The 16,778-nt window shown below is 43.8% G+C and overlaps 2 protein-coding genes across 6 annotated transcripts; both read right to left on the minus strand.

Moving 5' to 3' along the window:
- Window positions 1–718: 718 nt before the first annotated feature.
- SNF8 (SNF8 subunit of ESCRT-II) lies at window positions 719–5,339 on the minus strand. 5 transcript variants are annotated; one of them, XM_084496768.1, is made up of 8 exons: window positions 5,240–5,339; window positions 5,000–5,050; window positions 4,442–4,580; window positions 4,019–4,123; window positions 2,405–2,477; window positions 1,664–1,805; window positions 1,379–1,453; window positions 719–958 (listed from the first exon to the last, which is right to left on the minus strand). In XM_084496768.1, the coding sequence occupies exons 1-8, from the start codon at window positions 5,291–5,293 to the stop codon at window positions 821–823; spliced, it is 777 nt and encodes a 258-aa protein (XP_084352894.1). In that variant the 5' UTR covers window positions 5,294–5,339; the 3' UTR covers window positions 719–820. The 5 variants fall into 5 exon arrangements, with proteins under 5 accessions (XP_084352894.1, XP_084352895.1, XP_084352896.1 ...); XM_084496769.1 differs by lacking the exon at window positions 5,000–5,050 and having other exon boundaries at window positions 5,240–5,327; XM_084496770.1 differs by lacking the exons at window positions 5,000–5,050; window positions 5,240–5,339 and adding an exon at window positions 4,774–4,993.
- Window positions 5,340–5,709: 370 nt separating this feature from the next.
- On the minus strand, window positions 5,710–13,698 carry GIP (gastric inhibitory polypeptide). Its single transcript, XM_084496706.1, has 6 exons — window positions 13,588–13,698; window positions 11,420–11,547; window positions 10,228–10,374; window positions 9,766–9,897; window positions 6,849–6,941; window positions 5,710–5,858 (listed from the first exon to the last, which is right to left on the minus strand). Exons 2-6 carry the CDS (start codon window positions 11,491–11,493, stop codon window positions 5,849–5,851), a joined length of 456 nt encoding a protein of 151 aa, XP_084352832.1. The 5' UTR covers window positions 11,494–11,547; window positions 13,588–13,698; the 3' UTR covers window positions 5,710–5,848.
- Between the last annotated feature and the right edge of the window lie 3,080 nt (window positions 13,699–16,778).

Genomic DNA, 16,778 nt, shown 5'->3' on the forward strand with positions numbered 1-16,778 from the left:
AATTCCATTGTAAATGTCACGTTGTTTGTCACCATTCAGTAGCATTGTGGATAGAGCTGTGACTCTGCTGCCTTCTAAAGGCAGAGCTGGTTCTGAAATCTGTTTGTGATGCATGTGGCGTTACCATCCACTGATACAACAAAACAAGAAAATGCCTTATTGTGGACACTATTCACATAACTAGCATGTGGCTGTAAAAGAGAAGTATTAGTTTTATAGCTCTAATGTTGTCTGTCCTGCCATTTCTGAATGTTTCCATTTCAAAGTGACAATCCTCAAATGACTGCTCTAGGCAGAGATGTTTTAGCAACAGATTTTTAGACCTAATTGAGTTGAAATATATGCACAAGAGTCACTCTAAGATACCTTGTTTATATACTATTGTACATAAGATTTTTTTTTTTTTGTGCAATAAAGTTTGTTTTGGCAGAATCTAGACTGTGGTACTCCTTAGTGAAACAAAGGCTCATTCACAGAGCAGAGGACTACAGAACAGTTTCTAAGATGCTTTGGAGATGTCACTGCTGGCTCTAAGATTCATTACACAGTCACATATACATCATCTGAGACTGCAGTTGCAATATCAGCTTATATATTTTTTCTCTTGCTGTGACAAGGTAATTAGTGTTTTAACAGTAAGTGGTATTTCAATTCACAACACAAGAGAAAATCTGAAGGTAAGCAAGTATGAATTAGTCCTATTAAACTTCTCAATCTAGACTTTTTTAAAAAAATTTATTTCAAGTCCATTGTACCTGTGTTTTAGGTGATATGCAAGTAACCTCACAAGAATTATATACATGCATGGAACACTTAAAAGTCAAGGTATTGCCTCCTTAGCTTCCTCTGGAGTGATCTCCTGAGAGTACAGTTCTGTAAAGAGTGCAGGCAGCCAGTACTGAGGTTCTCCAGCTGCCTGCGTATCCAGCCAGGCCATTCCTTCCTTCAGCAAGTGTTCCTGTTGAAACAGCAGAAACTGTGAGTAAAACTTAACTAAATGGCTGAGAAGCCATTCACAGGCCTCATCCCACTTTTATTGTAGGGTAATGGAGTGTGTAGAACTCAGTACTTTTACTCATCTTGAGCAGGGAAAGATACAGTTTGGACATCCAGTCAGATCTACCCTGCATGTTTATGCAGGACCTGAGCTAACAAAATTCAAGTTTTAACCAAGACTAGTGAAGCCACAGGAATATCTACAACTCCTGAGACTCTACTGTCTTTAACCTATGTTTAAGTAGTATGTACCCTGCAGGTCTATCACCTGCGCATGCTATGGTAACACAACCTCACCATAGTGTATGCAGCTGTGCTGCAGGAACAGCCATTCTACCCCAATCACTGAACTCCACTGTGCACAAGAGACCTTCATACGTACCAGTATTTGCTTTGCACGTTCCACCTCCCATTTCAGACTGGACCTGATCTCACTGACTGTTACATAGCCCTTTTTCTGAAATGAGAGAGAAAAATACTGTGTGCTTATAGTCAAGTCCATAGCTGCACATGGACAATTTTGCCCACAGGTCTGATCTAATCATAGCACAAGTTCTAGATTCATATTTGTCCTGGAATTTGCGCTTTCTACACCATGCTTTCCCTGTCATGGAAGTAATAAGATTCCTTCAGGGTGGTCGTACTTTAAAATAGCTTGGATCAGTACCTCTGCCAGCTGCAAGACGACTGTGTGATCCATGTTCAGTTCAGCTGGTACAGACTGGACCAGATATGTTCCACCAACAGGGATAATCCCAAAGCCATTTCCCAAGACCTTCAGTTTCTTGATTGCACGAAGGAGATCATCCCTGAAAAGCAAGGGTTAATGCAAGGCTTTACACCAAGAGAGCCTCTCTCAAACTGCTTCTTTAATTCTGCAGATGAGAAGAAGCTATAAGCTATAGCAAGTGGCTACTTGCTGCAATTTCAGGTAATCAACAGCCAAAAAAATTCTTTTAGTGTTTATATCTTTGCCCCTCTACAGAAGTGCAGAGTTTCATTAAAGACATTTGTAGCATCTAAGCTGCAAGCGCTAAATTTAAGATTCAGCCCAACTTACTAATTATGGTGAGTTGGGTCCTAACATTGATTTCTGTAAGGGCATGTATTGGTCCCTTCCTTACAGTTCAGACCACAACAGTTTCAGCAGACTGTGACAGTAAGAGAGCTGGATTTGCAAGGAACTCATCTTCTCCAGCTCAAGAGGACAGTTCTTCATGCTTTAGTGCTCACTCCTGCTTTTTGAAATATTTAAGTCATTAACTACAAAGCATGTGTAAGTGGCTCAATTGCTAGAATTTGGAGTCAAATTAACAGCAGCAACTTCAAGCCTAGTTGAGATCAGTCACCCTCTTTTCTTCCACAAATGCTACTCGATTCCACCCTCCTGTAATATCCAGGCACTCACTGGCTTACTTCCTGAGCAAACTTCCCTCTTCCCTTCAGCACTTGTTGATGAAGTTCTTCTAGTGTTATCAGACCTAGAAGTCAACAAAAGGGGACAGGAAAACCTTACTGCACAGAAAGAAAACTACTCCAGCAGAAGTAGTAAAGGCTCCTTTTTGTGTTTACCACTGAATCACCCCTGCCTTACATTACACAAGTGGGTTCTTCATTGTTCCCCATTTCAAGCCTTGTATGAAATAAGCATTTAGTCACTTCTGTTCCTACAGTTAACCTGCAGCACCCTGGTGCTGCCTTCCTCCACAAACTTGTCAGAGTTTCAACTGGACTTTGCTGTAGCCCACTCTTGGTCTCCGATTGCCCTTTTGGAGTGAACACCTAGTACATTTTCATTAGGCACTTACCACTAGTAATCAATGAATCGTTAAGGTTGGAAAAGACCTCCAAGATCACCTGGTCCCCTACCACCAATGTCACCCACTAAACCATGCCCCTAAGTGTCACGTCCAACCTTTCCTTGAACACCCCCCAGGGATGCTTACTCCACCACCACCCTGGAAAACCCATCCCACTGCCTGACCACTCTTTCAGAGGAGAAATGTCTCTGAGTTTCCAACCTCAGCCTCCCCTGATGCAACTTGAGGCCATTCCCTCTAGTCCTATCACTGGTTATCTGTGAGAAGAGGCTGACCTCCAACTCCCCACACCTTCCTTTCAGGCAGTTGCAGCGAGCAATGAGGTCTCCCTGAGCCTCCTCTTCTGCAGGCTAAGCAATCCCAGTTCCCTCAGCCACTCCTCATAAGACTTGTATCCAGGCCCTTCACCAGCTTCGTAGCACTTCTCTGGACATGCTCCAGGGCCTCGATGTCCTTCTGGTAGCAAGGGGCCCAAAGCTGAACACAGTACTCAGGTGCAGCCTCATCAGAGTCAAGTACAGGGGGCCGATCACCTCCCTGGTCTTGCTGGCTACACTACTCCTGATAGAAGCCAGGATGCTGTTGACCTGCTTGGCCACCTGGGCACACTGCTGGCTCATGTTCAGGCAAGCATCAACCAGCACCCCCAGGTCCTTTTTCTCTGCACAGCTTTCGAGCCACTCTGCCCCAGGCCTGTAGTGCTGCATGGGGTTCTTGGGGCCAAAGTGCAGGACCCAGCACTAAGCCATGTTACAACTCATCCCATCCTGTCCAGGTTCCTCTGCAGGGCCTCCCTACCCTCCCACAGATCGACACTAACTCTTCTAGATATTGCTGCGATCCTTTAGAGACAGTCTTACTGCCAGTCTCAAAGCAATAGCTTAATGGTTTTGTACTTCCAGACTGTCATTTATCACTGTTTCCCTTCCCACCGTACCAGGAGTTACAGTTTTGTTATCTAGGAAGGGCAGAGTTGGTTGATTTCTGTAGAAATCAGTGAAGCTAGGTAATTACCAGTGGTACAGTGATAAAATGTTGTAGAAACAAAACAAGCGTTTTGGGGGGTGCAATGGAGACAGAACTGTCAGCTCCATATTCTGGGAAATCTAGTAAAGAATGCTATGCTGAGTGATGAGACTCGTTTTTACGTGGACAAGGTATACTCCCATTCTCCTAGAAAACAGACACAGAGCGATTCTCACCTCCATTCCTGTGTTTCAGAGCCAGGCAAACTTCAATAATCTGCACGCCCAATTCATAGTAAAAGTCTCCAACTCCCAGCATTTCTGACCAGAATCCTTTACCAGCTGTGAAGCGAGAAAGGGGAAAGCGATTGGACCACTGCCAAAAACATCTTCCTTGACAGTTACTGGTACCAAGCAGCCTGCTCACAAACCTCACTGTGAGGACTCAGATGCCTCAGTGAAGAGTCTCCAATTTGGTCATCTCCACCTCTTTTGCTACCCTTTTAAGTAAATAGGACCTACAGGCATATTATACCAATTCACAAACCCCAAGAATCAAAATGCCATTAGCTTTCCTCAAGGAAAGCTCCACTAAAAACCGTTTACAACAGGACAGTAAAGCAAATCTTTAGTCGTTGACCCCTGGTGCCTGCTCCTCACATGCCAGAGGATCCACTCCAATTGTTGCGCACATATCCTGGAACTGGACCCGGAACGCTGGGCTTTTACGGATCTCTTGCTTGTGTTTGCTGGCAAACTCTTCCAAGTTGGTTTTAAACATGTCCAGCTGCTTAGACATCTGGAAGAGAATTACAGAAAACTATTTCTGTCTTAACGCTTTTTTAACACATTTTTGGTGATCACAGCCCCCATAACGCGCTAAGTGGACGTCGTCCTAAAGCAGCAGTCAAGATTCACCCTGTACAAATGGCACCGGTGGACTCAAAAAGCAGGAAGCAAGAAAGAAGCGCTCGATAACAATTCACACGCACATGCTTTAACGCCGAACATAAACCAATACCGAACAAGAGCGAAGACAAGGCTATTGCGAACCCGCGGCTGGACTCAGGACGGCACCGGGCTCTCTGCGCCCCGCAGGCCGGGGAGGCCGCGGACCTGCCCGGCCGGGAGGCGGGACCCGAAGCGGGACGCGAAACGACGCCGAGGGCGGCGGCCGGACCCACCGCCACGGGGCACGGCGCGGCGGGGACCTCCCACCTGGGCCAGCTGGTCTTCGGCCAGGACCGTCCCTCGCTCCTTGTACTTGGCCTGCGGGAAGAGAGGAGGCCGCTGGGGAGGGCGCCGGGCGCCAGGCGGGCAAACCCCGCAGCGGAGGAGGTGCCGCTCCTCACGGACTCGCAGCCCCAGGCGAGCGAGGAAGCCACCGGGGGGCTACCGGGGGGCTCCCTGCGCTGCGCTGCGCGGCCCAGCCGGCCGCGGGCCCCGCCGCCCCCTCACCTCCGCCAGCTTCTTCTTGGCGACGGCGCCCGCGCCCACGCCCCGCCGGTGCATCCCTGCCCCTCCGCCAGCCGCGCGCCTGCCGACGTCATCGCCTCGCGACGCGCGGCGCCGGTGCGGGGCGGGGCGGGGGCGGGACCTGCGCGGCCCCGCCTCGCAGAGGGGCGGGGCCGGGCCGGGCGGGGCCGGGCCGGGCCGGGGGCGGGGCTGCGGGGGCAGAGCCTCTGCGCCTGGGGCCGGGGCTGCGCTGCGGGAGGAGCCCGGGGGGGTCGGGGTCGGGCCCACGGCGGAGCCCCTGTGAGGGGGCTGCCCGCCCCGCGCGGGGCTCCAGCAGCCTCGGGCCGAGCTCAGCGACCCCCAGAGCGCGGGGCGACCCTGAGGAGCCTTGCTCGGAACGACGCCTTTTGTAAAAAAAGTACTTTGGTAACGTGTTACAGCCCGTCCCCAAATGAAGCCTGAACTAAATCTCATTGCAGCTTCAGGATAAGGTCTTTATTTCTCACATTGGCAAAGCGGACAATATGCACAGAGCAGAATGAACGCCGGGGGGCTTCCTCCGGGGGGAGTCCATCGACAGAGTGAAGGGAGAGCTCCGTGAGGGTCCTGGAGTTACACGGTCCTAACGAAGCAGAAGCGGGAGAGAAAAGCATAAATCCCTGTAGGGCCACACTTAATCCATTTTATTTTGGTTTCTACAGGAAACAAAGCATAAGTTACTGGCTTCTTTACCCACCAGCCCCCTCTGATACCTTGGAAATCCGTTTTGATAGCAGGACAGGCGTCTCAAAGTTAGTAACTATCTAACAGCAAGTATCTACAGCTTTTGAGAGAAATCAGCAACTGGTTAGAGGAGAGAAATGCATTTTTTTTTTTTTAATTTTCTCCCCTCCTCTGCAGGATGAGCTCAAGAGTTAATTGTTTTCTCTGGCTTGCTTGCTTGCTGGCCACTTAGTACACGTTGTCTGACCAAGGGGCATGGAACTGGCTGTAGCACAGAGCTGCCTTTTATTTCCAGCCTATCTGTGGCCAGTTCATCCTTTTTCATTCTTGTCTAACTTTTGCCATTAGCATAAATAGCTGTTCTCTCTGTTTGTTTTAATAGATGGTGACTTTGTTTCTCTCAGTCTTCATTTTACTATAGCCCCTAAGATGGGCTCTCAATTTCCTTGAGCCTTCTCAGGACCTTCCCCTGGACATTTTGCATCCCAATTTCTTGTTGTATTTCTTTCTGAATGTCTTTCATACTTAGGTATGTTGAGTAGAAAAAGAAAAGTATTTTCTGTAAGTGGTTAGATGAACATCTAATTTTCTCATAAAAACAGGGAAAAGAATTTACTAACCTGCCTTCTCTAGACAGTCATAACTTGAAATTTGTCCATCCCCCAGTTTATCATATCAATGATTTGAAGATCCTCTTGCAGAGCCAAACTCTGGCCAAAGCTCTTAACTCTCCAATGAAATTCATCTGAGCTACACCATGTGAGCACTCAACAGCTATCAAAAAATGAGCACTGCATCAAGGACCTTTGGGGCAAAACCTTTATACAATGCTGGAATGGGATCTGAAGGGATGTTTTTAACAACAGGAACAGGTAGAACAACCACTCACGTTGGTCTGCAGAGGTCAATCGACATTAGCCATGTCAGAAACTCCTGGTTCAAAACATCCTTCAAATCTTCTGAACCTTCCAGAGAAGTAAAACTGCAAGAAATGTGCCATGCCATAAAGACAGAGGAAAGGAAACCATCCAAATGTGTATATAACAATCTTATCTCCATTGCATCAAGTTCACAGGTATATTTTATTTTCCTTGTCTTCTAATACCTTTGACTTAGTGCATTGCTTGCCACCTTGTCAATCCTACCAACTTTTCCCTTTTTCTTTCCCTGCTCTTGGGAAATGAGACTGTTCTGTAACATTAGCAGTGACAGCGGGGAGGAACTGGGGGATGAGCTGACTCAAAGAAAGAAAGCCAGGAGGATTTCTTTCTCTCTTCCTGGGTTTCAGTTGAGCATGATTCAAACCTCAGGCTCTTGTCTCAGTTCATCTTTCTTCATTGTTCACCACTTCCTATCTCCACAGCCAAGAGGATGCATTTTCTTCTTATTTTTCAGTACTGTGCAATTCTTAACTAAATTTATTTGTATATATAAAAAACTTTTAAAATCTTTAAAGGAAGCCTTTCCTCCCTCTATATGCTGAAACAGCCACGTACAAATCTCTGCCTAGATCAAGGATTAGTTAACTAAAAAGATCTGAATCCATATGACATTTTCTTCATCATCTTTTCCTCCAGGCACCAGTTAGATTTTTGACAAGGTTAGTCATTTGCTTCTTAAGAGAAGTCCCTCTGCTGCCTCCTGGGCAGTGCAGTAGAGCCATGGACTAGGAGAGACAGTTTGAAGGAAAGGACACTATGCTCTCAGTAACTGTTTTTCTGTTCTGTAAAATAGAAGTGCCAGTGAAGAAGAGTGAATAAAGGTACATCTTGGTGGCTGGGGGTGTTCCCCTAAGTATAGCAAAACAACAACACAACAACAAAAAACAAAAGAACCTATTTTTGACATGATGAGATCCTGCTACAGAACACTGCTTTGATCTTGGTCAGTCTGGGATATCTAGCACTGAATATGTCTGTCAGGCTTAGGAGATGAGAAGGAACAGTCCTGTAACACCCCCCGCCCCCCAATCCTCTCTTAAACCCAGCAGGCATCAAAACAAAGGCAGAATGAAGCAGCATCTATGCCCCAAGCTCACAAAGGGAAGCCTTTGTTTCTGAGAAGGACTTTTTCACCCTACATATTGTTTTTTTTTTTTTTTTTTTGCAATTAAGGAGATTAGGGGAAACACTGCTTTTTTTTTTTTTTTTTTTTTAAATATTATTATTAAATGAGGCTAATCAAGCAGATTAATCTCTAGCACCAAAAGTGTGTGTCATTCCCCCTCTCTTTCCCTCCCCCCCAATCCTATGTAAGAACAGGTTAGAAAAATATCTGTCAGGAGTAGTTTAGAGCAAGCTGATCCTGTCTTCTAGGAGAGGTCAGACTAAATGACCTTTCGAGATCCAACAAAGCCCTTGTTTCTTTGGTTCTGCATTTTCAGTATGACTAGCAATTCTCAATGTCTGATTTTCTGGGTGCTTGGCCTTAACACCTCTGTGAACCATAACAGTGCTCGTTTCCCCCAAGCCTGGGTCATCCCCCGCACCCTTGTTTCTAAAGCAGTTTTCATTCAAAGGCTGTAAAAGACAACAAATGCCCTGAGATTCTTGTTCTGAGTGACTGTCCCATGACTCCCTGTAAGTTAGAGGTTTCATTCTTTTATCAAGAGACGCTAGAATTGTGCCTGAAGGATGTGAGCTATGTGCAGTAAGTGCCTGTTTTCCTTCCTGACACAGTTTTGGTACTAAGCAGCAGCAACCTGTTAGGTTTTGTAAAATCCCCTTCATGTTAAAGAAAGGAAATGTTTCCATCATTTGTTGGCTTTTTTTTAAAAATAAAAATAAAAATAGAAAGTGCTTGAGAACAGATTTTTGTTTGAACTCAAGTGTCTAATCTTTTTGAACATTTGCAACATGAGGTAAGATTGGGGGGCAGTGAAACGCTATTGACAGGCTGTGGATATGCTGACACAGCACAAAGCTGCGCAGCACAGAGAAGGCACTCTCAGCCAGATGGCTTGGGAAATGAAGGCACTAGCTGGAACAAGAGAGAGCACCATATGGACTAAGTTACTTTCCTGAGAGGTACCTTTTAAGAATTAGATTGCATCTCCATCATTCCTGTAACCAGTGTAGATACATCCAAATAAAACTGCAATTGTCTCCAGTGACATAGATCGAAAACAAACTGGGGAATTCCTTGAGTCACTCGGGTGTCTCTACTGCATAATTTCACATTTAGATCTCATGCTTTTCATAGTAAGAGTGTGTAGCAGTGATACAATGGCAGAACTGTTTTGTTTATTTTTGCCCTGTGGGATGATTTGATCAAAAACGTTTTGCAGGAATGTATCAGTTTCATCCCAATTTTCACTGGAAAGTTTTCTTTTGATAGGGTTTTGAATAGAATAGAATGGAATGGTTTTATTAGGTCAAAGCACTTCAATTTAACTTCTCCATTACTGTAGTGTTAGTATGTTGCAGGAATGGATGTGCTTCAGCCCTGTCAAAAGACAGCACTTTGACTTTTTTAAAGTGCTGGGTTTTGATGAGGCTGTTCTCATACTTCCAAAGGGGAAAAAAACAAAACAAAACAAAAAAAGCACTTTATATTTTTGAAGTGTGTGTTTTGTGAGAAATTGTAAAGTTTTAGAAGCTTTTTTGTCTTGGTTATTTTTGTCACTCATGAGACAATGGCAAAATATGGAATTCCCTTTTGAAACAAAAGTCTTTTTGTTTTTCTATGCTGACAGTGTTATCACCAATTTGTGCCCTAAAACATCCCTTCAAAAATTGAACATTTGGGACCTCATCCCTCCCTTGGGGACCAGACTTTGTATTTATTTCCTATTCTGCCAATCTCACCTCTGATTTTTCTTGTTTTTTAGAAGCCAAGCAAAGAAGTCTTTGGCTTCATGGTTGTGCAGGTCCAAGCTTTGGCCATTCACAGCTGATACTTGTGGCTCAGCTTCTCTCTTGTATGTCTCAATGACGTTGCTGAAAAGGCAAAAATGGGAAGAAAGACATCAGCCTGAGATGCCACAAGAGGGTGCTGAAATGCTGCTTTTCCACAAAACCCAACTCCTTCCCACTCCATCTACCAAGCAGAGAAGAAGGCAATGTTGGATAGAGAAAAGGATAGTTGTTCTGTGTGCCGACAGACAAGAAACGCTTCAAGGAGTTAAGAAAAAAAGAAAAAAGTCCCCAGAGAATCACTGCTGCAGTCCAAGGAAAATATCCTCAGCTCTACGTTATTCTGTAGCCATCAGTTGCCTGACAACAGCTGCCAGTTCAAATCACGGGAGCGTTGAAAGTCTATGTACTTACTCGCTTTTCTTCTCTCGCCTGGCTAGCAACCATTCCACAAAGTTCTTCTTCAGCATGTTATCCATTGTGCGGCTGTAATCACTTGCCAGGGTGGCCTCAGAGTAGCGTTTTTGCACTGGTCTGGCACTGGGAGTCCTTATACTTATGCTACAGTAAGAGTACAGATAGAGTGAGTCCTGCTCAGACAAAGAGCAAGCACTATGCAGTTTTGCTTGGGTTGCATGGGATTGCCCATGCATCCCCTAAGGTCAGCAAAGTTTTGTGATCACTTTTAATTCTTTTTTGGTACAGGTGATTGTTCCTGCACTGTAAAGTGAAGAGTTAACTGAGAAGCAGCTAGCGATCTCATTCATGTTTCTGGCTGTTAACACATTTGCTGCTCACATTTGACATCTCAGGAGGAGATGAACTTGGGATATTTGCTGATGTCTGGAGTCAGAGTAGCTTTTCTGCCATAGCCTGATGGATATAGACTTTGACTAAGTGAGAAGACACTGAGTATACTCAGATTCCCTTCTCTAGTGAGCTGCACACATAGGGCCGAGGGAATCTCTTCCTGTGTCCTCAAGAGCCTGAGGGGTGGACAGCAGGAGACAAGGTCCAGAACTTGAAGCCAGTGATGGTCTGACAGCATAGACGTACTTGGTGGCTAGCTAAGTTAGCAAAAGATATCAAGGCTGACCTTTTTTTAGTGTTATTATCTGGAATTGCAGCAACTCTTGCTGCTCTAATAGGGTTTCTTTTAGATCTTCTCATGTAGTAGTTGGAAGAATCAGAGAAAGAGATGGAAAGTCTTTATGTACCTGCTTTACGTAACTGGCCACATTTTCAGAAGCTTTGAAATATCAGATGCCCCCTAGCCTTATTCATGGGAGACAATTACATTTTGTTTCTATTTCCCAGCCAACCTTCACTTCCTGGTTGACTTCCAGCTTGTTACTCCCAACCTGGAGCAATGTAGTTTTTAGGGAAAACTTGGGAGTTCTTGGCTCTGGCTCACAGGCTTTAATTTGAGACCTCTCTTATCATTTGCTCATCTCTGTATGCTTTGCTGTCTTTCTATTATCCAAGAGCTACCTCAGGACTTATGTTCTCAACTATTTACCAAGATGCCAAGGGAAATAGTCTACTTGCCTCCAGTAGGAAGCTGGAAAAGGCTCAAAATACATTGTGGGCTTTCCAAAACACTTACCCTGAGACGTTCTCTTCCATCAAAACAAAGCTCAAAGAAGCAAAAAGCAGAGAAAGAACTTTCAAAGACATCATTTTCTTGGCTGATTTCTCTGTTCAGAAGCAGAGGGCAATCCAGATGCCTGGCCCCTGGGATACATAAGTGAATGACAGTGAACCCAGAGAGCTGGGCAATGGTTAGGCATGTGCCTGTGCTTGTAAACATGTTTCTTTCCTTGTCCTTGTGCTTGGAACAGCCTTCTCCAACCTACAAAGCTCTCCTTTGCTATTCACAGTTAAGTTACTTTTTCAATAACAATGCTCTTTCACCACAGTGGTGTTTTTTAACGTCTGTGATTTGCACACTCGTGGAGGAGAGGACATTGTATTGTTCCACATTTACAAGCTGACCCTGTGGGTACCTCATTGTGCTTTAAGGGTCAATTCAGTCTTAAGTATGTGAACAAGAACACACATTGGATCAGGCAATTCAAGAGCAAACAGGAGTTACATCGCATCCTGCTTATCCCATACTGCAGTTCTGCAGGATTTAGCAGCCTTATCTAATTCCTGGGAAACTTTCTGTAGGGATGGATAATGCCTTATGTCAGGACTGATGCCAGAGTCAGTGAATATCTGTTATGAAAAATATCTCAGGATAGTGACAGGATCAAATTCCAAGATTTATTAGTTTCAAGCTGTTCCTAGTCCTCATGTCCACAGTCCAGCTCAGCAGACCTTGGACATTTGAGGACAAATTGGACAAGTAACTATTCCAGCTCTGCAAACTCTGTACAAAAATGGTTTTGATCAAGGCTCATGGATGTATTTTATTGTCTCTCACCTCACTCTTTGTTATCAATATTTCTGGAATGTGCATTGCACTGGAAAACTACTGTTAACAGGCATAATATAGTAAAGAAGTCTAGATCAGGACTTAGATATCCTTCAAAAATTCATTCATACATAAGTGAAACTTTACTCATAAATAGCAATTTGCATTTTTACAACTGCCCAATTATTATTCTGGAGAAAACAAGAATTTGTAAGTTTGGATGTTGTTCATAACTGAGACTTTTCTGTTTGTTTGTTTCTGGAAGACTGACTTTTTTTTACAAATGTTTTGGCCTGATATAGGCTGAATACTAGATGTGTTACATTATCTCAGAGATATCAAATTGAGAGAAATACTTTTAAAATCAAAGGTGTTATATATTGAACAATGGCAAAACTCATGAAATATTTACAGCTAAAGCAGTAAGAGGCAAATAGTTATAGACTGTATTAATAGGAAAAGTAGGTTTCATTATACAAAAAGCCAAGGAGTATTTTAAATTAAAGTTGAGAAAAGTGTCATGATTAAATAAGAAGTTTTCCCTCTTATTTGCTATTCATTACATATATTACTATAGTTATGATGGTGAATCTGAAAATAGCTAAGTCATTCAAGAATATTGTTCTGCTTAAGATAATTATTTATGAAAATAGGAGAGGACATATACTGTAGCCTTAATTTTAAGAAAGGGTAGCACTTATTCTCTGCAGAATTTATCTAAGCAGCAAAGAAAAACAGTCTGCATTTCTGGAGATTGTAGAGAAACCATTCCTGAATTAATACAAGACCCCTTTGCCTGTATGATACTCAAATCAAGCTTAGTTAGTCCCACCTGGTGTGTCGTTTACTGCTAACTGTAGCTGTCATTACACTGTTTTGATTTTACAATTTGACTCCTTCACAAAAGGAAGAGTAGTATCTACCTGTGGGATCTTCACTAGGGGAAGGTCTTCAAATCCCCTGTGCAATACTATCTGCTTTGGAAGAAGAGTTATCCCTGTTTTATTCATAGCTGAAAGGATACAAAAAGCAGCTAAGAACCAATTTCTCATCATTTCCCTGTGTAGGATATGTTTAAAGGGGCAGATCCCAGCCTGAGGCTTGCCATGTACTGAATCCTCCTCTGAAATAACAGTCTTTCCCTTTACAACGTGATGTGTACTGCAGCAGTTCTTTTCCACCAAACCTATCAAGGAAATTGCTAGTCGTACACCACTTTAGGAAAAACTCAGCCAAAGGTACAGCTTGTTCCTACTCTGCTATAGATACTGTCTGACACTGTCAAGCACTCCTCACTCTCATCTTAGGAAAAAGAATTAAAGAAAAAGAAAAAAGACTGATATAGAGCTTCTTACCTTTCTACTCCACTGAAGCTGCTCAGAAGATTTCAACCAGTTCTAGTGCTTAGAGGAGACCCTTCAGAGCCTTTATAAACATTAGCAGTGTGGGACCAAACCCACTTCCATGAGGTAAACAGGAAATCAAGCACCTAATCAAAGTAGCTCAAGCCCACTTAGATCTGCTTCATTAGGTCCATTGACCTGCAGAGCAGGAAAATAACCTTTAAAAATATATTTACATTAATGGCAATTACACATTAGTATATCACAAAATCAAGAATGAATGTGTATTGTGGACATAATGCATATGGTATTGATCTAAACCTTAATTCCACATAACACCTCCTTCCCCAGCAAAAGTTTTACTAATATCCATCTCTTCTTTTGAGAAGCACAAGTATCATCTTAGAGGGATCCAGTTTGCTTCTTCTCTCTCTTAAAGTTCAAATAACTGTGCTAAAACCAAGAGCTTCGATTGTTATTTTTGTCATCATCAGCATTGAGTCTGGGCAACCTGACTGTGGTCTGCAATCGCCTCATGCAAACCTAGATACTGAAAGCAGTATCTATCCCCCAAAATCTGTAATCTAAGAGGACAAAATTTGGGATGGATAGCAGCAGGCAGGAAGCTATCAGGAAATAGTGAGGCAGCATTGGTTAACGAGATGGAGGGTGGTGGCACAGCAACAGCCTATATGGGATCAAGGATGGCAGCAAAGTTAACCTGAAGCACAGCAACTATTTTTACTCCTGTCCTGAATAAGTGCTTTATTATGGTTCTGTAGCTGCTAGAGGTATGTGTCAGTAAGGTAACTGCTTCATCTTGCCCTTGTACAGCTGGATTTAGGAGAGCAGATGTACCCCAGATGTTAATTACACCATTAAAGTGTAAGGGGTTAAACCCCACTCCCACCAGTTCTGCTGCAATCCTATGCCCGGTAAGATGTTCTCTGTGGTGTCTGACCTGCCCTATCCAACCCAAGTCCTATCTGGGAGGAGAACTGGGCCTACTGCATTTTAATATGTGAGTTCTGGTCAGGGGCTGCTCCAGGGGTGTCTCAGCTACTCCAGGATCCTTGTTGCACCCAGGTCTAATCTGTTGAAGGAACAGAGAAGGATTATTTTTGTGCTATTTTAACACACAAGCTAAGCTCTATTTGCATCTTTCCTGAAGCAGTGCCTGTGGCTGGTTGTGCTGACTTGTAAAACATAGTCCTGTCTGTGGCTTAGTTCCCCTAAGCTGCCTGAACTTTTACAGGAAGTTATCCAAGTTACAACCTTCCCCTCAGGTCTGCCAGCACTTGTTTATGGAGTTCAGCTGAGCTGCTTGGAGCAGTAACCCTACACACCTGGATTTAGGAGGGATATGTGGGCCTATTCTCCTGGACTTGGGCTGGCTTAGCTACATCATGGATTTGTGCATGAAATAAGTAGACTTCCTTGTTGGGCTGTGCAAGAAGCAGGCCTTAGTGGAAATGCAGTAATAATGGCAAAATTGAAGTGTATCAATGATTTCACTGTGGGAGAGGGTTTCACTGTGCTAGCACAGTGTCCATGACGTAACTTGTCCTGAACAAATGCAGAAATCCAGCATGATTGAGGTACGTGTCTCTGTGTAAAGCTTCCTACTTTGAAATTCCTTCCTGAAACATACTTTTTCTGCCCCCTACCCCCCCGCCGCCCCTTTTTAAAATAAATAGAATCATAGAATATCCTGAGTTGGAAGGGGTCCATGAGAATCATGGAGTCCAGTTCCTAGGTCCTCAAAAGACCACCACCAAAAAATCAGACTATGTATCTGAGAGCATTGTCCAAACACTTCTTGAATTCTGTCAGGCTTGGTGCTGTGACAGCTTCCCTGGGGAAAAACTGAGTAATCTTGTTGAGAAATGCTGCTGTGACACACTATCAGGCATAGGTTTGCTTCAACCATCACCTGTCTTCCTACACCAGGAGTGCACAGAGTGCAGAATGAGCATGCATCCAGCTTACTGCAGCCCTCCTTGGCAGAGCAGAACTCTTGCTACTCTGTAGTTACACAGATCCCTGGCACAACCAGCCTCTTGGGCAAAAAGTCTTGTGTCTCTATTACATTAAGATAAAGGATCAGAAGGATGTTTTTAGGGTAGATTGAGATTTCAGTGCTATTAGGGAGTAATTATTATGTTCACAGGAACTACTTAACATTTACTTTAATCCTCTATTAGTACACAAGCATGCCAGTGTGTTCAAAAGCTTTTCATCCATGCAAAAACGTCATGCCTACTGTACTAAATGATGTACTGTAATAGTTACAAGTAATCAATTCACACTCCTATCACAGTTGCTAATCAATAAAGTGGAGTAGTTTAACCTGGCAGCTTTATTATATGTATTCTAGGTACTTCACTCCTAGCCAACTTGGATATCTTGTGTCTCCAAAGTATAACCTATTTGTTTTCCTCTCATTAACTGCCTCTGTACGATGTGAAGTTAATAGAGTGAAATAAATATCCAGCAACATTAAATGTTGACCCACTGTTCGCAGTTATGGTTATTTCAGGGCATCTGCTCATGATCCAGTTTGGACAGCAGCATCGCTCTAAAGTTTCTCACAATCCTCCAGACAATAAATAAATCAAAACCAACCCAATCAAACAAACAAACAAAACAAAACAAAAAAAACAGGTACACAGATTCCTATAGACAGCCGGGCACTATCTGCATTTCATTCCATCAGTGTGATATCCACTGATCAATGTGTAAAAGGATGAACCTTTGCCTGCCAGTTCAGCTCTGAAAAGTGCAGGGGCAAGGAGTGAATTGCAGGCATAGAAAAGGGCCACGTGCCCACATTTGCTTTTTTTCCTAACGTAACAGAGGGTCTAATTAAAGATGCAAACCTTGCTCCTCTCTAGCCTTAGCCCATCACAGCTACGATATAATGCTATCCATAGCATTACCTGTGATCTGCTACATTCTCTAATAACAAGTGGTTTCATGAGCTTCAGCTGGATCCTGGCTTGGAACAAAGAGCACTTCAGATTAGGTTTCATCCAGCTGGGGCAGTTGTCTCCCTGCACATTAAGCAAGAGAGATGGTGCTGTCCCATTTCACCATATTCTGCTGCAGAGCACTTAGTGAGTGTGACTTTGTTAGACAGAGTTCTTCTCTTGTCTGTGGCAGACCTGGCTTGGAAAGTTGTTTCAGGAGTTTGGGAGTGTTGG

This window comes from Aythya ferina, assembly GCF_964211825.1.
Source record: "Aythya ferina genome assembly, chromosome: 23".
NCBI classification, from domain to species: Eukaryota; Metazoa; Chordata; class Aves; order Anseriformes; family Anatidae; genus Aythya; species Aythya ferina.